The sequence below is a fragment of the Alnus glutinosa genome, chromosome 6, assembly GCF_958979055.1.
Source record: "Alnus glutinosa chromosome 6, dhAlnGlut1.1, whole genome shotgun sequence".
Lineage (NCBI taxonomy): Eukaryota > Viridiplantae > Streptophyta > Magnoliopsida > Fagales > Betulaceae > Alnus > Alnus glutinosa.
The window spans coordinates 2,079,595-2,097,679 of NC_084891.1; the positions used below are offsets into that span (position 1 = coordinate 2,079,595).

General features: G+C 33.7%; 2 protein-coding genes and 1 long non-coding RNA gene across 4 annotated transcripts in view; all 3 read left to right on the forward strand.

Annotated features, from left to right (window-relative positions):
* Positions 1-776: 776 nt before the first annotated feature.
* Positions 777-2,645, forward strand: LOC133871294 (pentatricopeptide repeat-containing protein At3g29230-like). The gene has a single exon (XM_062308705.1). It carries the CDS (start codon positions 835-837, stop codon positions 2,359-2,361), a length of 1,527 nt encoding a protein of 508 aa, XP_062164689.1. The 5' UTR covers positions 777-834; the 3' UTR covers positions 2,362-2,645.
* A 1,918-nt stretch (positions 2,646-4,563) lies between these two features.
* LOC133870291 (uncharacterized) lies at positions 4,564-7,225 on the forward strand. Its single transcript, XR_009900686.1, has 3 exons — positions 4,564-4,892; positions 6,989-7,047; positions 7,178-7,225. It is a non-coding gene; the product is annotated as an uncharacterized LOC133870291 (long non-coding RNA).
* A 10,196-nt stretch (positions 7,226-17,421) lies between these two features.
* The window catches only part of LOC133870458 (probable protein phosphatase 2C 60), a 43,148-nt gene continuing 42,484 nt past the window's right edge, over positions 17,422-18,085 (forward strand). The window contains exon 1 of one of the 2 annotated variants that reach the window (XM_062307587.1): positions 17,422-17,760. The gene's annotated coding sequence lies outside the window, so the exon portion shown is untranslated. The remainder of the gene's footprint in view (positions 17,761-18,085) is intronic. The other variant, XM_062307586.1, reaches the window with a different exon arrangement.

Consider the following 18,085-nt stretch of genomic DNA (forward strand, 5'->3'; position numbering starts at 1 on the left):
AAATAAAGTCATTAAACAACACGTGGATCAAATGTATTCTTTAAAAAAAAAAAAAAAAAAAAAAAAAAACATTGGGGTGGTTCGAGCCACCCCTATGCCAGCCACCCCCAAATGGCTAAATAGGTGTGGCTGCCAAGGTCATTGGGGGTGGTTCAGCCAACCCTTGAAAAAATAAAATAAAATAAGAACAGAAGTTGTGGGTGGTCTTTTCTTGATATGGGTTTTAGATTTATTGTTCTTTTGGTTGATAGTAGATGTCATCCAGCGTTTTCGTCTTAAATTATCTCAGTGTTCTAAGCTAATGTGGCCTACTGGTATTGGAATGCATAAAGAACATAATTTGTGTTAAGTTCTTACAAAAATTATTATCTATATTTAATGGTGTATATGATGTCAAATTATTTAGAATTTTAAAATGACGTGACAACATATCTCTTATGATATTCAAAACTTTAAATTCTTGATTTAATAGATTTTTTTTTTTACATCATTTAATAGAGTTTTAAACTAACACCTCTTGCTTCTGTTAAGACTGACAAAAGAAATTACCTTTAAAAAATTTCAAATGCTAATTTTAATTATAATCCAATTTAAACTCTTCTATCCAACACAATATTATAGTATATCCTTTGAACAATGTTTTTTGGGACCGACCATATTAGAAGGATAAAATTTCCTTCCAAACATTTTTTTTTTTTTAAATGTATATAAGAATTACATGCATTTTAAGTACGTGACAGAATTGAAAGATTTTTTTAAAAAAATAAAATAAAATAAAATTTATCCATATTAGAAAGCCCTCACATCTCTGTCCAATGAATTTTCTGAACTGAAATGGCTTTCTTGGCCTGCAAGTTCAGCCTGTCGACGGTGCCTGATTCCCCACTGAGTTGGAATAAGAAAATTAAGGAACAAGTGGTCAAGGGCAATGCAAGGAAAGCAATTCTAACATATACAAACATGCAGGAACTTGGTTGTAGAGCTGATAACTATACATTTCCCATTCTACTTAAAGCAGCAGGAGACCTTTCTGGGTCTTGCATTGGGTTCCCACTCCACGGACAGACAATAAAAACTGGCTTCTGTACCCATGTGTTTGTCCAAACTGCCTTGCTTAACATGTATTCCTCTCTAGGATTCGTTGGTGATGCTTGTAAAGTGTTTGATAATATGCCTGTGAAAGATATGGTTGCTTGGAATTCCATGTTAGATGCATATGTGTCCAGTGCCCAGATGGGTACTGCAGTGGAGCTTTTTGATTCCATGCCTTTAAAGGACCTCACATCTTTCAATATCATGGTCTCTGGGTATGCAAGTATGGGAAGAACAGCATCTGCTAGAATTATCTTTGATAAGATTCCTGCGAAAGATGCTGTCTCGTGGAACTCTATTATACTGGCGTATACCGATGCTGGAGATATGGTTGAAGCACATAGATTATTCAAGGAGATGCCAGCAAAAAATGTTATAACATGGAACACAATGGTGAGAGGCTACATACGCAATCAACTTTACGCCAAGGCTGTTGATCTTTTCGATGAAATGCAGGCTGGAAATGTAAAGCCTGATTTTCTAACGATGGCTGCTGTTTTATCTGGCTGTGCTCATATGGGTTGTTTTGAAAGAGGCACTAAAATACACATTTATGCTAAAGATCACTGCCTTGAGTACTCAAGTCCTCATGTCACAACATCACTGATAGTCATGTATGCCAAGTGTGGAAGCATACTGAATGCCTTACAGGTATTCTTTAAATCCCAAGTTAAGGATATTTACTGCTGGAATGCCATAATCTCTGGACTTGCTCTCCATGGCTATGGCTATGCTGCTCTCAAACTATTTGACAAGATGAGAGAGAGCTGCATAAGGCCTGATGACATTACCTTCATTGGCCTGCTTAGTGCTTGCAGCCATGCAGGATTGGTGGAAGACGGATGCCGATTATTCGATTGCATCGAAAAGGACTTTGGGATCACTCCCAAGATAGAGCACTATGGCTGCATGGTTGATCTGCTCAGTAGAGCCAAGCTTCTTGACAGTGCATTTCAGCTCATCCAAGCCATGCCATATGAACCGGGGGAGTCTATCTTGGGTGCTTTGCTTAGTGCCTGTGTCACTCATCGAGACCTTGACACCGGGGAGAAAGTAATGAAGCTCTATTTTGGCAGGGCTCGTCAGTTTAGTGACGGGGAGTTTATGATGTTTGCTAACTTGTATGCATCATGTGGTAAATGGGAGGAAGCAAAGAGATGGAGAGACAAGATGGATGGCTCGGGCATTGCTAAGACTGCTGGATGCAGTATGATCAAGGTTAATGGAAGGTTTCACAAGTTTTTGGCGGGGAAAAATGGCGTTGACTAAAGGTCTATTTGGGTTTGCGATTTGAAAACGTACGACTAAAAAATAGCGATTTGAAAATGTGAATTTTTAAAACACAATTAAACGTTTAGTAAAATCGTAGTTTTTTAACCTTTAAAATTAAATATTTTTTAAAACGATTATACATTTTCAAATCACAATTTTTAAAAAGCACATTCCCAAACGATATATAAGACTTGAGCGAAGAGATGTGCTTTAGCAGCCTCTATATGTAGTTAGAGTTTAGTATATATATTTTTTGTAATTTGTATTGATTTAAATTAATATTGTATAACTTCCTTCACGTGCGGGACTAGACAATACATAAACTTTTTTGACTGAAATATGATATAAATTATGGAGTCAAGGTTTGGACTCAATACCTCGACTATGATATTATATTAAATTACTACTTATCCCAAAATTTTAAGCTAATAAAAAAAAATTATTTAAATTAATTGTAGCAATTATGTATGAACTCGTGATTTTTTCTGCACATTGAAATGGGAGTTATTAGTAGGATGTTGGTTGTGCTACCAAAATGTATTTAGCATCCTTTGAACACCTGTTTTTCTTATTGTAATTTCTCTGTCAATAAGATGAGCGATTTACCATGGCAATCAATCACACAAATATTTAGAAATAAAAAATATAAAAAAAGTCATAAAGAAGAAAGTTATTGAAACACTGTCGTTTCGCTTCTGCATTTCTTCTTATTTCTCTTGAGGCGTCAGATCTGCTTCTGCCGTTTTTCTTGGACTACTACATCAGGAAATGGGTAAAAACTCTCTTGCTTTCTTCTTCAATCGTTATTGTCATGTAAGGGTTCTTTCCATGCTCCAAATTTTTATTATTATTAAGCCAGACATTTTTACTTACAGTTCATCGGCGGAGGTACCTAAACTCTGGAAAGAGATGGCGGATAGGAAAATCATGTCAAATGTGTATACATTCAACATATTGGTGGACACACTTGACAAAGAGGGGATGTTGAAAGAGACAAAAGAAGTTTTTGCTGTGATGATTCAGAGAGGCATAGAGTCTGATACAATCACTTACACTTCTTTGATTGACGGTTATTGTTTGCAAAATATAATGGATGAGGCTATCAAAACACTTAATACGATGGTTTGAAAGGGTTGTTCGCCTTTTATTGTTAGCTATAACATATTGACCCATAGATATTGTAAAAAGAGAAGAACTGACGAGGCGGTGAGTCTCTTTCGTGAAATGTTCACCAAGAGAATATTTCCCAATGTTGTCACTTACAATACTCTTATAGGTGGGTTTAGCTATTCCATGAGTTGCTAGTTTGTGGCCAACATCCCAATCTCCAAACTTATGCTATTTTGTTAGATGACTTGTGAAGAATCTACACTTTCAAGAGGCAATGACATTGCTTCATGAGATGGAAGACAAAAAGTTAGACCTTAATATTGTGATTTACAACATCTTGATTGATGGTATGTGTAATGCTAGGAAAATAACGACAGCTAGAGAACTCTTTAATACTCTTCCTACCAAAGGTTTGCAAGCTAATGTTTGGACTTACAATATAATGATCAAAGGGTCTTGCAAAGAGGGACTACTAATTGAAACAAGTGAACTATTTGAGAAAATAGAGGAAAATGATTGTTCACCTTACCATTTCACATATAACACAATCATCCAAGGCTTCTTGCAACATAATGAGACATCATGTGTAGTGAAATATATCAAGATGACGGTTGACAAAGGTTTCTTGGCAAATGCGATCATTTTGGTCAACTTGTCTACTAATCAGGCAGATAAAACATTACAAGAATTATTTCAAAAATCTGTGTGAAAGCTTTCTAGGTCTTCAACATGCAAGACAAAAGGTGATACGTAAGAAATAAATATATATTTGCTGCAAGTCATTAAGGTGATATTTATTTCCATGTCTTTTGGACTATTGTTGTGTATTGCTATTTCTATTTTGTTATATTTTCTTCTTTAAAAAAACTGTAAACTTGTGCTGTAATAAAAAATTAAAAAAAAAAAAAAAAAGATTCTTAAGATTTATTCATATATTTTGTTGATGCAGAATATTGTTCATTTGGAGTTTGGGTTTTTTTCTGGTTGTATTCTTATTGGCCCTGATTATAGTTGTCCTATCATTGTGAGCATGGTAATGAAGTCACCTGCAGGGCTCTTCATTTCAAATAACCTGAGTCGTTAGGAAGCCCTACTTGGTGATAACCGGCTGATTATGATCACCACATTTCATCAATTATTTTCTTAGGTTTTCAATGATCGCAGCAATATTTCTAGAGAGATCTAGCAGGTCGGTTGCTCACCGTGTGCTCTCTGTTCGGTTCCCGAGAATGTGTAGGAAAAGAAAAGATACAAAATTTCACGAGGGTTTTGAAATTTCTAAGGACATTCTTGGAACGTGCTTGTTCATGTTTTTTTATGCTTCATGAAAGTTGATCTTCTGAAACTCTCTTGGGAAAGTGTAACCGGAATCTGCCGAAAGTCACCTCTGCAATCCGCCCAAAGCCACCGTCTTTCAGGTGAAGCTTCTTGTCTTTTCTCTCTCTACTTTCTCTCTATGGAAATGGGTTTTTCTTTTATTGTATAATGGGTAATAGAAATGCGTGTTTCAAGTTGGTTATTTAATGGTCCGTCTAGGTATTGAATATTTCGAATATGAATAATATTCTGAATCTGATTACGAATTTCAAGGTAATGAATATGTGTTTGGGTGTTGAATTTGGAAGATTGGAAAAAAGTGTTTTATAATTGTATAAAGTGATTGGATTGTATGAAAAGTTGTGTATAATGATTGGTATGGTAAAAAATAATAAAAAAATAACAAAAAAAAATTAAAAATTAAAATCTAAAAAAACTAAAATTTTATTTTTATTTTTATTTTATTTTTTTTTAAAAAAAAAAAGAAGAAGAAAATATAGTGTTCACTGGCAGCCACCCCTTGGGGAGGGAGGTGGCCTGTGAGCCACCCCCCGATCCCTTAGGGGTGGCTTTCGGGCCACCCCGAAATCCATTTGGGGTGGCCGGAAAGCTACTCCTAGTACTTAGGGGGTGGCACGTGGCCAACCCCGGCCACTGGGGGTAGCCACGCGACCACCCCGAGATCCATTTGGGGTGGCCCGAAAAGCCACCCCTAGGGCTCAGGGGGTGGCGCGCGGCCACCCCCCGACCCTTGGGGTGGACGCGAGCCACCACCAGAGGTGGCGCCGGCCACCTCTGGGGGTGGCTCGCAAGCCACCCCATTTTCTTATTTTTCTTGAAAAAAAAAAAATATATGATGGGTTTTAAAAAATATAAAACTAAGAAAAATAATCATCACCTTGAAATCTAAACTTTATTCAAGTGACCCGTGGGTTTTATTCAACTTGGTTCCGAGTATGGGTTTTTGAATAAAAACCCGGTTCGAATACTGAATATTCATTCGAACCAAACGCATAGACAAACAATGAAATTTTGAGAGCTGGCTTTGATTTTTTTTTTTCTTCGAAATTTTAGTTTGTTAAGATTTGGGAATTGGGTTGCGATTCTTTGTCGGTTTGGTTTGTTTGTAACGGGGTTCGATGTGAAGAAGGCCTTGCTTTCTTGTCTTTTTTATTTTTTTCTTTTTTAAAGTACAATAGTGGGAAAGACAAAATTAAGGAACCAAAAAAGAAGAAGAAATTTCATTTCCACAACAGGGAGGAAAGGAACTAAAGGAAAAAGTAAAAGTGGGAATGCAGCTAGATGAGAATCTAGTTGCAGCCTAATTTGCCACATAGTGGACACAAAAGTTTGAACTTCGGTTGACATGACTAGTTGACCCGCTAATAGTATGAGGAATGGTAGATAGAATACTGGAGATAGTAGACGAAATTCTCCAATCTTGCGTAATCAGGATGATTAAGTGCCAAGGTCACAATCAGGGAATCACCTTCTAAAATAACATAAGACAGTTTCAAAGATAGAGCCATACAAGCTGCCAATAAAGCTACAGTAGTCTCACCGAAAATTGCTGAACACGGCAGACTAATAATAGTAGAGCACTAAATAATAGAACCTGTAGAATCACGACAAACTACATCTTGAGCTGAAAAAGATGGACAGATAGCTGTATCATAATTTATCTTGTAAAAAGGCAGAATAGGAACTTTCCAAACATCTTGATGGGGACCAAGCTTATTGGAGTTGGCATTGACTCTGACTTTGGCCTCTTAAACATGAGGACTAGAAATATTGGAGCTGATTTCAGCAGAGTGATCAGGGACTGAGGCTTGGAGCTGGGCTCAATTGGGAGAATTTTTCTTCTAAAAATAGGATCATTAGGAGACACAGAAAGGGTTGGCTCTGAGGAATTGAGATAAGATTTTTGGCCGAGTTGTTGTGGTGGTATTTGGTGGCAGTTAGTTTTAGTGCAGGGATGATCCTATTTCCAGAAGAATTCACAAAAATGTTTCTTATATTCCTATTTCCGATTTGTGTGAAATTGGAAGAGTTGACAAAAATGTTCCTGTTTCTGATTTGTTAAGTTGAGGTTCTCATTTCTGATGTGTTATTGTTTCCTAGTTGCCCTGTGTCTTATTTTAACTCTTTTTTTTTTTTTTTTTCTTTTCTTTCTTTATTATTTTATTATTTTATGCAGGGTGACTGTTGCTTCATTTTGTTACTTACAATTCTTTCCACCCCCATATGATGTAGATGGTAATATCTCTTTTACTTAACCAACGGTTATGTGCAATATGCTCTGATATCTCTTTGTAAAATTTTCCTGTCAACATCTGTGCAATGATCTAGCTTTCTGGTGACCAGCATCTAACACTTTCTTCAACAGAAATGGCTGGAGCATGTAGCAAAAGCTTGTTTGTTCTGCCAAGTCCAGTGTGTTGTCTGTTTGTGTTGACTGACTGGATCAGAAAGTTGTGGATAGCAGAATTCTTGACTGTTGAGCTTTAAAATGTCAATGTTTTTGTTGCTAATAGATTATTTCTTATAAAATGATATTCACTCCAAAGTGGCCCAAACAGACCAACGAAATCTGTAACTGAGAAATAATTGCTACTCAATTGCATTGGACAATTGGAAGTCTCCTTTCTTTGTTTTCCACTTTTCTCTTTTTTGTTTGGTTGTCTAGCATATGGACGGGAAACTAGAATCCATTTTTTATATGAGTAATGCTACACACACTCTCATTTTTTCACACTCATTTTCACACCTTAAGGGTGTCTTTTTAAACCATCATTAAATTTGGAACGGGTCTTTATTAGATTTTAATTCAATGATAGTTTTAAAAGTCACTTAAGGGTGTGTGAAAATGGTTGTGAAGAAGTGAGAGTGTGTCTTTTTATATTAATAGAGTAAATCAATTGGATCTCTACCACAACCATATGGACTTTGAAGTCCTGGATTCTATGGATTGGATAGGAAAGTATTAGTCTCTTTTGTTCTCTAGCTTGTTCAACAATCCTACTGTAAGCATCCATGGTCATTCATTACAATAAATTTTGTATTACTCCCCATATAAACAAGCTCATAAATCATTAGATTCTTGTACTAACAAAATCTCTAAACTATGAACACCTAAATTTTGAGGCAACATGTAAATCTATATGAGATAAACTATAGAGTCAAGACTCAAACTCAATACTTAGGTTCTGATATTATGTTAAATCATCACTTATATCAAAAGTGTAGCAATTATGAATGAACCTCATTATCTTTTCTGCACATTAAAAGGAGAGTTATTAGTAGGATGTTGGTTCCACTGCCAAAATGTATTTAACATCCATTGAACACCTATTTTTCTTATTGTAATTTCTCTGTAAGCATTTAGAGATGGTTGATTTACCATGGCAATCACACAATGATAAAAATAGTCTAAAGAAGAAATTTATTGAAATTTAACATTGGAAAATCCTAATCAACAATTGGTGTTCGTGTGAAGGCCTTACCATTGAATGAACTCTGTCATCTATATTCAAGTCCACCAAAGACAATTGTTTCTTAGATGCATTTTTTATTTTAAAAAAGTGTTCGGATGTGAATATAAACGGGAAAAGTATACGTACTTCCTTCAAACTACCATTTCATTGTTAATGTGTCATTCAAATTACTAATTATGTCAATGTCCTCCCTAAATTACCAAAAAAGTCAGCGTCCCCCATAAACTACCGCTTTATTGTCAATGTATTCTGTAAGGTCTTATCCAAATCCTTAAAGCTTCAATTATTTGTTTCTCTCTATAAGCATCAAAAGAGGCAAGTATGCGTCATTTTTCACACCGTAGCACTCTTCGGCCTACCCGACGATGACGACGACCAATAATCAAGTAACTCGATAATCCGTCAAAGCATAACTCAAGACATTCCAAAGCGACTGAAAAAAGTATTTCATAAAGCAAAATCACATTACAATAAAGAAAAAGATGGTTCATGGACTCTCATATAAAAAAAAAAATGTGGATAACTGGTGAATTGGCCGACATCTTGGGTTCTGAGACTTCCTCCAAGGCTTCTTCTTTGCTCCTTAAGTATCTGGGTATTTCACTGGGCCCCAGTCTTTCAATCTGGGCAGAAAGTAAAGCAAATCATCTTACCTTTTTTCCATCAAATATCCACCAACTTACAATACAAAGAGATCTTGTGCAGCCCACTCTAGAGTTGCGCCAGCATAATTTATTAGGAGAAATCTATCTTTTTCAACTAGCAAACAGATCTCCTATTTATTTAATAAACTTTTTGTGAAAGAGTTCAATCTGATAGGGAGTATCTTTTTCAATACACCTTCCATTATAAAATAATAAAATTGCTTCTCAATATTTGAGTTCAATGCATTGGAAGATTTGGTGCTTTAACTCTATATTTGTTTAACCAACATGCGCACACAGAAAGATCCTGCAACCCAATTAGGTGTCCTTTATCAAATCTTCACTCCAATATTAAAACATCCACTTGAAAGTTGTTGAAATGTATGTAACCATCGATTATTGATGTGCACTTATACTCTGTTTGTTTCGATGTAAAATATTTTTTTTCATAAATTTTTTTGATAAAATTATTTTTTAAAAAAAAATAATTTTCGACGTTTAATTCGTACGAAAAAATAACCAACGACGTAAAATAGAATCCAGCAATCGTTGCCGGAATCTGGCGACATCCTGCCAAATTGGCCGGAATTTGACTAGTATGGTCGGATTTCGACAGACCAGATTCAGGCCAAACTGGCCGGAATCCGGTTGTACTAGCGAATTTCTACAAACGTATGTGCAAAAATGAAAAGTTTAAATCCAGAAAATGATTTATGGTTCTTAAAACCGTAAATCGTTTTCCAAAAATTAAATAAGCTTTTACGATCAAATTGAAAATGATTTTCGTTGATTATTATTTTTGTCCCATCAAACACTGGAAAATAATGAAAACATTTTATGCTGAAACAAACAGAGCATTAATATTTATTAAACAATTAAATTTAATTGTGGTTGATGTGGCAGTGTTACATGGATTGTCACGACAATTTGTAAGTCCACGTATTACTTATCATGTCAATCACTAAACAATTAAGTGTCCGTTTGGATTTGCAATTTAAAAATAACGATTTGAAAAAATTATTTTTAAAAACACAGTTAAACATTTGACAAAATCTCGTGCCAGTTTGTAAACAAATTGTAGTAAAAGTTAGTACCTCAAGCATTTTTCCAACCAACAATACCGGTCTCCAATGTTAAAAGCCCAAGTGAAACTTAAACAAAAAGAACAGAAAAATAGAAAGAAAACAAAATTGGGAAATGTCATTGAAATTCAAAGGGTTACAACTTGTATTTAAATGATTTATAAATCATAATTAAGCCCTCCAATTAATTAGATATAACTAAAAATACTTTACAGACCAATTTTAATTTGGCCTTTTCAATTAAGTAGACTTCTTTTAGTCACAACAATTTCACATAAGAAATTAGCATAACATTATCATCAATTTTTTATTATTCATACTGATTTAAGTGAAATGGTTTATAACATTTTAAATTATAAAATTATTTTCTTGTAATTTTTTTAATTTTCCATTTTTTATGATAAAAGAAAAAAAAATCACGTATTTTTCAAAAACTAAAATGAATATTTATCCAAATATATGGAGTAAAAGATGGATTCTGTTGAAATTAAAAACCCTCTTTTTGTTCTTAACTCATTAATTCTTTCATTCTTTTATACGTCGGTTTGATTTCATATACAGCAGAAGAGAAATTATTGTTTTATAACCGTAGACACAATTTTAATCTAATTTTATTTATGTGGTAATTTATTTTTATTTATTTAATTTTTTTCAAAAAATAATGGAACCACTATAGAAAAAAATGCTATGTCATTTTCTTTAAAAATAAATAAATAAATAAACTATAAAATAAGCAAAGTTGGATAAAAATTACGTTTACAGTCTTACAACAATTATTTTTCCCGAATATATCGATCCTGTTTTGTTTTTAATTCATTATAGAATATCAATATCTATCCTTATTACACGCATTCCTGTAATAAAAAAAACTTTATTTTATTTTTTCTTGGGCTTATAAGCTTTGCCAGAACCTAAAGTTTAAACCTAAGCTGAAATTGTTTTTATATACGTACACGTCTTTCAAAATGTCGGTAAATCATTATTTATCTTAAAATTTTAAATTAATAAATACTAATATATTTAATATTTTAACATTCTCATTATGAGTTGGACTTTTTTTTTTTTTTTTTTTTATTAACATGTCCACACAAGAGGGAAGAAGGGAGATTCGAACTACTGACCTCAGTTTCATAGGGCGTGATCTTCAGTCGATTGAGCTACCTCTTGAGGACCATTATGCGTTGGACTTAAACTTTTACTTAATAATTAGGATTAAATATCTTATTGGTATTTGAGTTTTAAATGTTTTTAAATTTAGTACCTGAGTTTTCATTTATATCATATGTGGTACCTGAGTTAGGAGTAAAAACATATTTGTACCTCTGTTAGATTTTTCATCCAAATTTTAACGGCTTACCACGTGTCAACTGCTGAAGTTGACACGTGGTACAATATAAAAAAATAAAAATAAATTTTTTTTAAAAATAATCAAATAATCAAATTTTTTTTAAAAAAAAAATTAAAAAAAGAAGAAGAAGAGGGGTGGCTCCCATGGCCACCCTCATTTTAGCCAAGGGGGTGGTCCATGGCATAGCAAGGGCCAAAACCCTTTTTTTTTTATTATTTGCCAGCCACCTCCATGGTGGCTAAGGGGGTGGCTCCTCTTCCCTCTTTTTATTTTTTAATTTTTTTATATAGTGCCACATGTCAACCTCAGCGGTTGACATGTGGTGAACCGTTAAAATTTGGATAAAAAATCTAATAAAGGTATCAAATGAGTTTTTACCCTCTAACTCATATACCACCTATAATACAAATGAAAACTCAAGTACTGAATTTAAAACTCTTAAAATTCAAGTATCAATGAGGTATTTAACCCTAATAATTAAAGTCAAAGAGGTGAAATATTTAATTAATATGAATTATGAAGACAGGTTTGAAATCAAAAATTTTACTATCAATATTTGCTTTGGAGTAATGCTACACGTATTGGTTAAAGGTTTGGTTGAAACTGCCACATGATCATCATTGTATGATAGTTATAAGATAAAAATGTAGTTTTTAACATTGCTAAAAAAAATTAAAAGACCAATTGATACTGCTACATTAGCATAGTGAAATAAAAATAAGAGTTAAAAAAGAAAAAAAGAAAAAAAAAAGAAAAAAAAAAAAGGTGATTTCATCGAATTATTGAGGAAAAACCCTATTAGGATCACTGTTTTTCACCTTATAATATATAGATGCATTACAGGGCAGGGCCACTTCCAATCATAATCTAATAACTCCAGTTAATTCTGTAATTTTTGTTTTTAAATTGCAAGTGTGTGCTACAATAAGAATTTATGGAAACTCTGTACAAAAACACAAAATTTCAAAACTGAAATTGAAATTATATCAGCACATTAATATTGCGATTCATGTTTTGAGAAAGATTGAAGTTCTCCAACTTCTCCCTAGCCTTTTTGAATCCCCCTTTCCCTAAAATTCTAGAATGGATCTCCCAAACAATCACCTTTAAAACCTGTTCTTTTGTTTTTTGTTAACCTTTATACTTAAACTCATTTTTTAGCACACCACAAATTATAGACCGTAGAACTCAAGACTAGTCTGCTCAGCACATCAACCGTGGACTTCAACTTTTAACTTCTACACCCCATACCAATCACATCCTGCCAGGAGGAAGGAGGAGAATAAATTATTGTACCGAAGCACTCTAGGCCTTCTAGATACGGGAAGAAAAACCACACTAAAAAAAAATATGATATCGACTTTTCATACCACTTCTACAGAAAAAAATAAAATAAAACATCACCCTTATACTCCCATTTGGAGAGATGATCACCCGTGGAAAGGCGATCCCTCGTAGCGAACCACAAGACAAAAGCATTTTTGAGAATAACATATGGGAAGCAAACAAGTTGCCACCAATCAACCTCTAATTTCCTTATTCTGGGAGCATCTCAAGAATCAGAATTGACATAAAAGCATTTTCTAGAAGCCGCCCAAATAGGCTAATGGAAACTTTAATTGGAGAATAGTTAAATATAGTAGCATTGTCAATAAAAGTACACATTTGAAGCCTAATTTGTTGATTGAATTATATAGCATACTCCAACATGAAAATATCCTGATGGGGCTCATTTTGTTCGGATGGGTGGTAGAGCAATTTAAATACTTGCTCAAGCATGAGTCTTATTGGAACCCTCCTTAATTGTCAGCTCAAATTTTAACTATAATTTGCACACGCAATTATAAGAAATCTCGATCTCTTTCATTCAGCTCCTAAAAGATAACGATGAAACGAAAAGGCGCTCGAGGGGCTCCTCCAAGAAAAAAAATGTAGAAAAAAAAAAAAAAGAAGCATTTTTAAATTTGTTAAAAAAAATATTTGAAGTCTTTTTTTTTTTTTTACTTTGACCCTTTAAAATAAATTTCAATGCAGTCTAGTCCTTTAAAATTTTATTGCTAGTTTGGTTGCGGCTAAAAAAGAGATTCTTTTGTTGCTTCTCTTGTTGTCCTGCACAATTTATTAACCTTTTTGGATCTCTTTCCATATTTAAATCCATCTTCTTTTTATTCTATTTTTAGTACATGTTGATTAAAAATAACTAAATCCATTCTATTCTATTTCTACCAACTTTTATTAATTTAAACCATATATTTTAATATATATATATAAAATAATTATTTAATAATAATAATATTGTTATTATTCAACCAACTTCTTTTATTTTATTATATTATACCTAATACCCTACCCTATCATCACAATATAAGGGGGTCATGCACGGAACCCTCTACCAGCTTCTCTTATTATTTGTCCAAGTTGGTCGTTTAACGGTTATGCAATCGCTATGTCAATTACTTTATACGCCACGTCGTTGCAGCCACGTCATGTCAAGTTTGAAGAGAGGAGCACCTAACTTCCAACTTCCAACTTCCAAGTGTTGTTGGCTTACGGTCAAACATGATTCATGAAGGGAACCAGTCTCACGTCAGTGCACTTTCACTCTTCTACTACTGCCCGCTTGAGTAATCAGAATTCTCTTAAATTATTTATCTGAATTTGAGATAATTCAAGGTGAAATATTACTTATAAGATTTACTTGATTGAATAAGTGATTGGACAGCTCAATTTTGATTTGATCAGGTGAGTCTCATAAGTAGTTTATCACAATCACATGTTTGAATTTTTTCAAATTCTGACAAATAATTTGAGATGATTCTAAATCGCACTCGGCACCTATGAGTCTATGACAATGATAAACGGCTTGTCTTGCAACTGTTGTTGCTTCATCCTTGCGAGGGCGGAAAATTCATCGTTGTCTCGAGTAGTTTAAGATGTAAGATCTATTTAAAGTGTAAGACAAAAAAATATCATCGATTCTCTCTAAAAGAGTATAAGTCTCCTCCTTCTTTGTGACGCTCCCTTATGCTTCTTGCGGATGTTCCGCCAGAGGAGAGATGGAATTTTTTTTTACCTCTGTTCTCCTTTCCCCCAACCCCCCCACCCCTTTTTCCCTTTCTCCTTTTCTCTTGGTTTCCTCTCTTTTGTCTTGTTTGCTTGGTATTTTCTTGATCTCCCTTTCCGGTAGCACACCCTCCGCTCCTCCACCACTACCAAGCCACACTATCCCCCTACCATCTGCTCCGCGCCTCACTGCTCAATGGGAATTTACATGAATCTCAAATCGTGGAGTCATTCGGCAACTGGTTCTTGATTTTGTTTGCTATGGTGTGGCCTCTCTTTGGTGGTTCCGATCCAACCTCTTTTGTTGCTTGTCTTGTTGTGGTGTTCCTTCCGATAGTTCATAAAAGGTTAAAAGACCTTTTGAGGTTCACGCCCCTTCGAGTAGGGTTGAGAGACCTTTTGATATTGAAGTCCTGTTTGGAGTCCTTTGCTTTGCCTCTCATTGCATCCCTTTGTGATTCCTCATGTTCACTTTATGGGCCGAGTCATTTATATACTCACTCCCACTTGCTCTTGGACCACATTGTATTTAGGTTGTTCAGGGGCACGTGGTGCAACAACCTATTTTTTCTTTTATGTGTTATCATGTTTTAAGTCGTTCATTTAAAATGAGAGTCTAGATTAAAGCTATTACACCCTCACAATATCTTAAGTATTTAATGAGATCTTTATCTATCCCATAAAGATTGTACAAAGAGAAAAACAAATAAAAGGCATTATTATATTTATCATCTTAATTAGTAACAGGACATTTGTAAATAATTAATGTCCTTAAGAGTATAAAAAATTGTAATTTACATTCTAATTTCAAACCAACTTGCAATTTTATTTTACCATTCAAGATATCAACAATCTTGTAATCCAATGATATTTGTCTTTTTCTTAAAAAAGGATTTAACATAAGTGTCAGATTTACTATAATTTATAAGATTAACAAATACAAAAGAGGCAGTTTTATAGAAAAATAATTAATTAAAAAAAGAACTTCAATAGTCACATGCATGGCACGTGAATGTAGTTTGGACCAAAATGACATATTTACCCTTCAGTGATCACTTCTTCAAGCCTTCAATACCAAATGACAGATTGAAAATGAGGTAACAATAGAGAACATGGTCCTGTGTATGTAATGGGGTACCCAATAAAAACATGGAATAAGATCCTTTTTTTTTTTTTTTTAATAAATAAAGTTAATTGTATTTATTTCATGATTAAAGTTTAAAATTAGCGTATCTAATAGTGTATATAAAACCAATATTAATACATTTTTTAAAACATAGAGTGTTTTGGACATCTCAAGGCTATGTAAGCATGTGGACAAATTTTATTTTTATTTTTTGAGGCACAAAAGAGGATATGAAGGGATAATTGGAGATAGATACTTTTGAAAGATGTTTGGGTATTAATTTTTATTACAATTCTTTTTATAAATATACGTAGCAGTTTACATTTTATGAAAATGAGTATCACTTATATTATCTAATTATTACGTGACAGTTTATATTTTAGTGATTAATATGATAAGTGTCATGTCAATCGTCATGTGACTGACCACATTTTAATAATTGACGTGATAAGTACTACACCAACAACTGCATCAATTTACAAATAATTTGTAATAAAAGTTATAATTCTCCTCACAACTCTCTCTCTCTCTCTATATATATATATATTATTTAAGTGCTGGTCATTAATGGTATCCTACCTATTAGTATGCCAAATAAAAAAGTATCAAAAAGTTCGTGAAGCTTAGGAAAGAAGGTAAATACTCTTTCAAAAGAATAAGGTCATTACTCAATTCCAGCTCCCATTGGAAAACTGAAAGAAGATTCTTTGATTTTTTTTCTTCTTCTTTATTATTCTTTTTTTTTTTTTTTTTGGTTGGAATTGCACGCGGGTGATGAATGAGAGAGGGTACATACAAAGTCTACCTACCCTGCATCCTAGGCCGTGTAGGGAAAAAAATAATATTATTCTTTATACTTATTTATTGCATTCATCCATATCCATATCCCTTTCATTTTTCCTTTTTACTTTTAGCTTTTATTTTTTTCCCTTTCGGTTTTTTATTTTATTTGCAGGTGTTTTTCGACAATATCAATAATTTTGGCATCTTTACTATGCATCCGTCCATTTAATTTCGTATTGTGCCGTTCATCTCCTCTCTGACCACTACTGCTGTTTACTAGTTCTATTTTTGTTTTGAATAAGAGTTTTATTCTTTTATAAATTTGACATCATAGATAATCTATGAGATGTAGGTTAGTCAGATGTAAGAGGTTATCTCTCATAACCTAGATAGTTCGGTGTGAAAGGTTATCTCTCACGGCCAGTTTAAATAAAATTTTAAGATGTTTGACTATCATTGTCTTAGATCTAGTCTACTCGAAGCAGACCTGCTCTTTAACTATTTTTGTACACGAGTTAGCGGAAGATAAAAGTCATAGATAACGCTTTATTGTAAGAATTTTGTTTGTATCTATGACTATGTAATTTCATAGCATGTGACTATGATTTTGTAGAGTTTTATTTTTTGTGATATAAGTACTATAAGCTCGTAATCTTTGACCAATAAAATATTCAAACGTTTCTTTTTTTTTTAAAAAAAAACGACACCAATCTATGTGAAACAAATATGAAGAGCAGTGATACTCTTAGTCAAAAAGGCTTTGTACTTGCTCAAATCACGTGCCAGTTTGGGGAAAAACATTTACGAATTTTTGTCCTTCATAAAATAACTAACGGTGGGAATGTGGGTAATATAAGTGGAAGATAAATGGGTCGTTTTGATATAAGCTACAGTGACATTGGAAGGTTGTCGCCATGTCGGTGAAATGGAAATTGGCCGACTCCGAGGGTTATTGTAAAAGTAAAATAATAATTTAGGTGGCAAATATGCAAGCAACCCAATATATTAATAATTGGATATAAAAATTTACCAAAAAAAAAAAAAAAAAAAATTCGATATAACCAGAGAAAGATAAGAGCGAGAAAATAAATAAATGAAGACAGAGGATTGATTGTCTACAAGAGAGAGAGAGAGAGAGAGGCTTGAAAATGCCGGCATAGTCTCCAATCAGTCACCCTAATTCCACAAGCTTCATTAAGATCACCATAAACTCATCAAGTACTCTAGAAGAAAAGTCTTTGTTTTCCTCTTTGAGTCTCTCTCTCTCTCTCGCTCTCTATCTTCATGGCTCTGTCTATTGCTTGACCAGTTGGAAATTCATTCTCTCACCCAGCTCCTAAACTTTTCTCCTTGGACACCTTGAAACTTCTTCTGGGTCGTTTCGATTTATTCAAAAGAAGCCTCTTTGGTTGGCCCAATCGGGCTTCATGTAAGTATTACCTCTTAAATCGTAAGCTCCTTTACTTTGTCATCGCTTTTAGCTAAACTTTGTTCCATTTACTCACTTTATCTCCAAAATTAGTGATTTGTTGTTACCTTTGAGCGATCTAAATTATAAATTAGCAGCTGCGCCTTAAATGTGTTCTTTGTCAATCTTGATTATAGTATGCTTTTCTTTGATTTTTTTTTCTTCCCCTTGTTTAATTATTGGATTCTGTATTGATATTTTAGATTCTCTGAAACTCTGATTCAAAGTTGATTTTTTTGAATGTCAATTAGTTTTTTCAAATGACGAGTGATTCATGTTTCGGGCA